Raw genomic sequence first — 9,109 nt, forward strand, 5'->3', positions numbered from 1 at the left:
ACAGGTACAATAAAGGTGCGTTTATGATTGTGGTTAAGTTCCCTTGGCCAAAGCAGAAAATCATACATTGTTGCTTTTTTGTTCTGGTTTGTTTAGCATACACACTGACATATTTATCATTTAACCAAATGATGAGAACTGAAGTGATATCACGATGGTCACATCCTGACTGAACAGCTTATGACATACCAGCAAGAACTACAGTAATGTCAACTGAGTTAGAAAAATGCTCTGTGCTGGACTAAATGTACTTTTTGGGTTTGTGTGTGGGGGTTGGTCTTTTACCGGTCCAAACTCAAGAAGAGCTGGCAGAATACATTAAGAGGGCACAAAAGTTAGAAATTCCTCCTCTACAGGAACTGTTTGGTTCTTTGGTTCACACTGTGTACATACTTTAAATGAACTGCACCAGAGTTCATTTGTAAGTGGGATGACTGACCTGCTCAAGGGGTCTCGGTCTGCTTATTAGATATCCACCAGAGTTCGAAAGGCAATGTTCTTCCTTCGTCTAAAAAACTGTGCTAGGAAAGCAATCGCACCAAGATCATTTTAATCAAACCAAAGCTACTAAATCCAAACACAGCCTAAGGCACAGTGGGTCTCTTTGTGATGAGCTTATGATCTGACTTATGTTTATGCATTACAATATGATTAATATGATATTATGTTGCAAACAATGTACCTTTGATTTTAGAGCTCAATATGTATCTTGTGAAATGAGAAGGTGGTTCACGGCTCCTGTTGTGATGTTGGATGTTCAGAGCTGGCCTGAAGACGCGCTGCAGGCGGTGGCCTCACGCTTCCTGGAGGACGTTGAGATGACGGACCACGTTCGCGCTGGCTGCATTGACATGTGTCAGAGTTTCCACACCTCAACCATCGACTTGTCGGAGCGCTTCCTCACCGAGCTGCAGCGCCACAACTACGTCACCCCCACCTCCTACCTGGAGCTCATCTCCACCTTTAAAGTCCTACTGCAGCGTAAACGAGCGTGAGGGGTCCTTGTGTTGATGTGTTTTTTCTATAGAGTGTGTGGAATGATGCAGTGTTGTCCCCAGTGATGATGTCATGTGGTCTTGTCTTCGCCAGCGAGGTGATGAAGATGAAGAGGAGGTACGAGGTCGGTCTGGAGAAGCTGGAGTCGGCCTCCGCCCAGGTGGCCACCATGCAGGTGGAGCTGGAGGCCCTGCAGCCTCAGCTCCGCGTGGCCAGCAAAGAGGTGGATGAAATGATGGTGGTGATCGAGCACGAGTCTGTGGAGGTGGCCAAGACGGAGAAGGTGGTGCGGGTTGATGAGGCGGTGGCCAATGAGCAGGCCGTAGCCGCCAAGGCCATCAAAGATGAGTGCGATGCAGACCTGGCTGTCGCGTTGCCCATCATGGAATCGGCTCTGGCCGCCCTCAACACGCTCACTCCTCAGGTGAAGAACTGAGATGAAGGTTTGGGCAGAAATAAGCAGAAATAAGGGGGAGTGGCTGTAGAGATTTGAGGGCCGATATGACCAGAAGGTTGATATGGATAGATGATCAGTTTAGATCGAAGCTAGGAATGGATAGAGGGTGGGCATGAATGAATGAATGAATGAATGAATGAATGAATGAATGTTCGAATTATATATGGTCCTTCTTCTACATTTTTGTTGCAGTGTACAAACTATTTACAGTATTAGCCTTCAATATAGTATTACAAAATTATTTACAACTATATAGTGTTTCAGATCCATAACAACTTTTGCATGGGTGCAAATTTGAAAAGGCAGCAGTTTTAAGTAGGAATGTGGTCTCTCTGTAGGACATCACAGTGGTGAAGTCTATGAAGAGTCCTCCCGCTGGAGTCAAACTAGTCATGGAGGCCATTTGCATCCTGAAAGGTATTAAACCAGACCGGGTCACCGATCCCTCCGGCAAGAAGGTGGAAGACTTCTGGGGTCCAGCCAAGAAGCTCCTGGGTGACATGAAGTTTCTGCAGAGTCTGCACGAATACAACAAAGACAACATCCCACCGGCTTACATGACCATCATCCGTAACAAATACATCACCAATCCTGACTTTGTGCCCGAGAAGATCCGCACGGCCTCCACGGCTGCTGAAGGACTCTGCAAATGGGTCTGTGCCATGGACTCCTACGACAAGTGAGTGGAGGCAGCAAAAACCAAATAACTGCTTTTACTTTACAGTTGTGAGTTCAAAGGTCAGTGTACTGCAAGTTCAACTTTGGGCAGCTGTGGAAGAATTAAGTAGGACCAAAAATGAAGGTCCCGCTCTCTCTTACATCTAGTTCCTACTTGGTGTGGAAATCCCCAAGAACCAGATGTTTAGGTGTTGAGCTAAAACCAGTACCACTGGTAGATCACTCACTGGGATACGAGTGAATACTCACCATGTTTGAGAAACATAGAATGCTTGTCTGTGACTCTTCTTGCATGATTCAATGTGGTACAGCGCTGTCAGTTATTCATTGAAATAGTTTTTGCTAAAATGCATGTGTAACGAAGACAAAGCTAACTTTTAGATTAAGAACTTAAAAAATCTGAAGTATTATTAAGATAACAGTACCCAGCCTTTCAGCCATTCACCACTAAAGTTTTATAAAGTGCTGAAGTAAATTCTTCCTTTGAACCCTTTCTTCTCTCTCAGAGTTGCGAAAGTTGTGGCCCCCAAGAAAGAGAAGTTGGCTGAGGCGGAGGCGAAGCTGCAGGTTGCGATGGACGGCCTGCAGAAGAAACAGGCTGCTTTGAAGGAGGTCCAGGAGAAACTCGTCAAGCTGCAGGAGACCCTGGAGGCGAACAAGAACAAGAAGGCAGACCTAGAGAACCAGGTCAGCAGGCACCCAGCGCACACCGCTGTGGGGGAAACGCGCAAACATACTGACACACTGCAAAAGTTGGAAAGAAAACGACAGAAATTAACCACAGTTTGCTCCAAATGTTTTATGTTTTCGCTGAAAATCCTTTGTGCTCTTCCAAAGTCCGTCTTGGTTATTGGAAACACTGATTTACATTTTTTATTCATTTTCTTTTTTACATTTGTCTTTTGAGGCTTTGGGGCTTTTTATTTCTTTTACCTTCCAGTATTGGTATGCAATGAGTTTTTTGTTTTTTTTCTTGCTGCCTGAGTCACAGCTCCAGAAGACACACACACACACACACACACACACACACACACACACACACTTGCTGCTGCCATTTCAAAGATTTGCAGGCTATATATAATTGATGACAAATTCCACCTGGTCCATGTTCCCCTCTCGTTGTGTCTGAGCATCGTTTACATTCTTTCTTTCTAAAGAGTTTAGTTCGTATTTCTGTCTTCAAAAGACTTGAAAAAGCCCCCACTGGTTCGGTCTTTGCTATTTTGTTTACTTTTCTTCTTTCTTTCTTGATGTTGCTTTGAAGTTAGAAATGTGAAGCTTTTGTTTCTAACCCACCTTCTGAACACACACACACACACACACTCACACACATACACACACACACACACACACACTCACACATGCACACACACACACACACACACACACACACACACACACACACACACACACACACACACACACACACACACACACACACCAAACACCAGCAGGGTCCTTCTGTCTTTTTCTGCTCCATTTCACTCTCTTTCATGTTGCTCCAATCCCCTTGTCTCTCTTGCTGTGTTTATTTTTGCAGGTTGTCTGTTTCCTCTGTTCAGTGTGGGAGAATGTTTATGCCACGCTCACCCAAGCATGTCGAACACGCAGGAACTCTCATGCACGGGGACACTCTCTCAAACGTCCCCACATGAACGGGGACTCTCTCTCAAACGTCCCCACATGAACGGGGACACACTCTCAAACGTCCCCACATGAAACCTTCTCATCTTTAGATTTTTTCAGAGAAAAACTTTCATTTTGATTCAACTTTTTTTAATCATATTAGCTCAATTTTCTATCGGGGTCTGGATAGAAAGGTCTGAGCAATAGGAAGCGTTTAGCCCTGCTGCAAAGATAGCCACCTGGTGTCCAAACATACGCCTTAGCGTTAAGATGATCAGGATTAGGAGAGTGTTGACAGCAGCAGCCTGTTCTGCTCTGCTCTACAGAGGGATCTGGATCCAGTGATCCCCAGTGGATCTAAATCCAGCGATCCCCAGTGGATCTGAATCCAGTGATCCCCCAATGGAAATCCAGTGATCCCCAGTGGATCTGAATCCAGTGATCCCCCAATGGAAATCCAGTTATCCCCAGTGGATCTGGATCCAGTGATCCCCGGTGGATCTGAATCCAGTGACCCCCCAATGGAAATCCAGTGATCCCCAGTGGATCTGAATCCAGTGATCCCCAGTGGATCTGAATCCAGTGATCCCCAGTAGAAATCCAGTTATCCCCATTGGATCTGGATCCAGTGATCCCCGGTGGATTTGAATCCAGTGATCCCCCAGTGGAAATCCAGTGATCCCCAGTGGATCTGAATCCAGTGGTCCCCCAGATCCAGTGCTCCTTCAGTGGCTGCTGGTCCAGTCAGTGGGGCACTGGGATTGGCTGGATATGGCTACATTTGTTACTAAGAGGTCACGTGTGCTAGGATGTGTTTGCTACACACATGGGCGCTACTGTTTCCAGTTGTTTTCCTCCCTTAAACATTCACATTAATGTATCAGGCTGTTAGTGAGATAAATCAGTGGCAGCTGTGAGCTAGACCCACGCTGATGTTATCACTCATTTTGTTGTTTATACAAATATGTATTCCGCTCATTTTAGCTTCGTACAGTCCTGACCACTATGATTAGTCACAGTAAGGATCTCCACATCAGCCTCACACACACTCCACATCATCTTCACACACACACTCCACATCAGCCTCACACACACACTCCACATCATCTTCACACACACACTCCACATCAGCCTCACACACACACTCCACATCATCTTCACACACACACTCCACATCAGCCTCACACACACACTCCACATCATCTTCACACACACACTCCACATCATCTTCACACACACACTCCACATCAGCCTCACACACACACTCCACATCATCTTCACACACACACTCCACATCAGCCTCACACACACACTCCACATCATCTTCACACACACACTCCACATCAGCCTCACACACACACTCCACATCATCTTCACACACACACTCCACATCATCTTCACACACACACTCCACATCATCTTCACACACACACTCCACATCATCTTCACACACACACACACCACATCAGCCTCACACACACACACACACACACACACACACACACACACACACACTCCACATCATCTTCACACACACACTCCACATCATCTTCACACACACTCCACATCAGCCTCACACACACACACACACACACACACACACACACACACACACACACACATTCCACATCAGCTTCACACACACACTCCACATCAGCTTCACACATACTCCACATCATCTTCACACACACACACACTCCACATCATCTTCACACACACACACTCCACATCATCTTCACACACACACACACACACTCCACATCATCTTCACACACACACTCCACATCATCTTCACACACACACACACACACACACACTCCACATCATCTTCACACACACACTCCACATCATCTTCACACACACACTCCACATCATCTTCACACAAACACACTCCACATCATCTTCACACACACACTCCACATCATCTTCACACACACACACTCCACATCATCTTCACACACACACACTCCACATCAGCTTCACACACACACACTCCACATCATCTTCACACACACACACACTCCACATCATCTTCACACACACACACACTCCACATCATCTTCACACACACACTCCACATCATCTTCACACACATACTCCACATCATCTTCACACACACACACACTCCACATCATCTTCACACACACACACTCCACATCATCTTCACACACACACACTCCACATCATCTTCACACACACACACTCCACATCATCTTCACACACACACACACACTCCACATCATCTTCACACACACACACACTCCACATCATCTTCACACACACACTCCACATCATCTTCACACACATACTCCACATCATCTTCACACACACACACACACTCCACATCATCTTCACACACACACACTCCACATCATCTTCACACACACACACTCCACATCATCTTCACACACACACACTCCACATCATCTTCACACACACACACACACTCCACATCATCTTCACACACACACACACACACTCCACATCATCTTCACACACACACTCCACATCATCTTCACACACACTCCACATCATCTTCACACACACACACACTCCACATCATCTTCACCAGAGGTGGAAAGAGTACTGAAAAATTGTAATTGAGTAAAAGTATCATTACTTTGCCTAAAATCTACTCAGAGTAAAAGTAAAATTACCCATCTCAAAATTTACAAAATTATTTCATTTAAAATGTAATTTGCGTAAAAGTTACTTAGTTACTCTTTGTTATTTAATGCATGGATGAATCGTGAACCAAATTCAGCACAAATTGTTTTAATCGATTTCAAAGTGTATTTAAGTGCACATCAACTCTTGCAAAAAGATCAGCTGGGCTCAGGAACATACTTCCTCACAGCACAAGGACAGTCACAACCTGTACCATAAAGTGCAAACAAATTTCAGTCCTATTGTCCAACGGACAACACTATGATAAGAATAAAGAAATTTAAATTACAAATTATTCAAAAAACAAAATGCACACAAAATTAAGTGCCCACAAGATGCCACAAATCAAACTAAAATGCAACAGGATTCCACTACTCACAATAAAATGCCCACAGGATCCCACATCAAAAATTAAAAAATGCTCATAGGATTCCACAATTTAAAAGTAAGTGCTCACAGGATCCAACTATTCAAAATACAGTGCCCACCGGATCCCACTATTCACAATAAAATTCTCACAGGATCCCACATCTCAAAATAAAACAAAATGCACAGGATTCCACTATTTAAAACGCTCACAGGATCCAACTATTCAAAATACAGCTCCCACAGGATTCCACGTTTCACAATAAAATGTCCACAGGATCCCACAGAACCTGATAGATAGAACAATCTCACCCTTTGGGAAAAAAATGCACCAGATTATGACCTGATTATGAGACAATGGAAAGGGCGCGTGCAGGCAAGGCCACACAATTGGCTTTCAGTTCTGGGACTCAGAAGTTTAAATTTCTGCCCGCATTTAATTTTTCACCATCAATATTGTTTTACGCAGTAATGTGAGGGCGTTCAAATGTAGTGAAGTAAAACTACTTGGGTCAAAATGTACTCAAGTAAAAGTAAAAATTACATATTTCAAAAACTACTCAGAAAATTACAAATTACTCATAAAAAGTACTCAATTACAGTAATGTGAGTAAATGTAATTAGTTACTTTCCACCCCTGATCTTCACACACACACTCCACATCAGCCTAACACACACACACTCCACATCATCTTCACACACACACTCCACATCATCTTCACACACACTCCACATCAGCCTCACACACACACACACACACACACACACACACACACACACACACACATTCCACATCAGCTTCACACACACACTCCACATCAGCTTCACACATACTCCACATCATCTTCACACACACACACACTCCACATCATCTTCACACACACACACTCCACATCATCTTCACACACACACACACACACTCCACATCATCTTCACACACACACTCCACATCATCTTCACACACACACACACACACACACACTCCACATCATCTTCACACACACACTCCACATCATCTTCACACACACACTCCACATCATCTTCACACAAACACACTCCACATCATCTTCACACACACACTCCACATCATCTTCACACACACACACTCCACATCATCTTCACACACACACACTCCACATCAGCTTCACACACACACACTCCACATCATCTTCACACACACACACACACACTCCACATCATCTTCACACACACACACACTCCACATCATCTTCACACACACACTCCACATCATCTTCACACACATACTCCACATCATCTTCACACACACACACACTCCACATCATCTTCACACACACACACTCCACATCATCTTCACACACACACACTCCACATCATCTTCACACACACACACTCCACATCATCTTCACACACACACACACACTCCACATCATCTTCACACACACACACACTCCACATCATCTTCACACACACACTCCACATCATCTTCACACACATACTCCACATCATCTTCACACACACACACACACTCCACATCATCTTCACACACACACACTCCACATCATCTTCACACACACACACTCCACATCATCTTCACACACACACACTCCACATCATCTTCACACACACACACACACTCCACATCATCTTCACACACACACACACACTCCACATCATCTTCACACACACACTCCACATCATCTTCACACACACTCCACATCATCTTCACACACACACACACTCCACATCATCTTCACCAGAGGTGGAAAGAGTACTGAAAAATTGTAATTGAGTAAAAGTATCATTACTTTGCCTAAAATCTACTCAGAGTAAAAGTAAAATTACCCATCTCAAAATTTACAAAATTATTTCATTTAAAATGTAATTTGCGTAAAAGTTACTTAGTTACTCTTTGTTATTTAATGCATGGATGAATCGTGAACCAAATTCAGCACAAATTGTTTTAATCGATTTCAAAGTGTATTTAAGTGCACATCAACTCTTGCAAAAAGATCAGCTGGGCTCAGGAACATACTTCCTCACAGCACAAGGACAGTCACAACCTGTACCATAAAGTGCAAACAAATTTCAGTCCTATTGTCCAACGGACAACACTATGATAAGAATAAAGAAATTTAAATTACAAATTATTCAAAAAACAAAATGCACACAAAATTAAGTGCCCACAAGATGCCACAAATCAAACTAAAATGCAACAGGATTCCACTACTCACAATAAAATGCCCACAGGATCCCACATCAAAAATTAAAAAATGCTCATAGGATTCCACAATTTAAAAGTAAGTGCTCACAGGATCCAACTATTCAAAATACAGTGCC

General features: G+C 43.8%; 1 protein-coding gene across 3 annotated transcripts in view; it reads left to right on the forward strand.

The window, feature by feature from the left end:
• The window catches only part of dnah7 (dynein, axonemal, heavy chain 7), a 113,487-nt gene that overhangs the window by 58,182 nt on the left and 46,196 nt on the right, over positions 1–9,109 (forward strand). For all 3 annotated transcript variants that reach the window (XM_076998363.1, XM_076998362.1, XM_076998364.1), the window contains 4 exons: positions 762–991; positions 1,090–1,420; positions 1,792–2,132; positions 2,638–2,818. In XM_076998363.1, the coding sequence (XP_076854478.1) occupies positions 762–991; positions 1,090–1,420; positions 1,792–2,132; positions 2,638–2,818 (1,083 nt within the window). The remainder of the gene's footprint in view (positions 1–761; positions 992–1,089; positions 1,421–1,791; positions 2,133–2,637; positions 2,819–9,109) is intronic.

The sequence above is a fragment of the Brachyhypopomus gauderio genome, chromosome 3 (genome assembly GCF_052324685.1).
Source record: "Brachyhypopomus gauderio isolate BG-103 chromosome 3, BGAUD_0.2, whole genome shotgun sequence".
Lineage (NCBI taxonomy): Eukaryota > Metazoa > Chordata > Actinopteri > Gymnotiformes > Hypopomidae > Brachyhypopomus > Brachyhypopomus gauderio.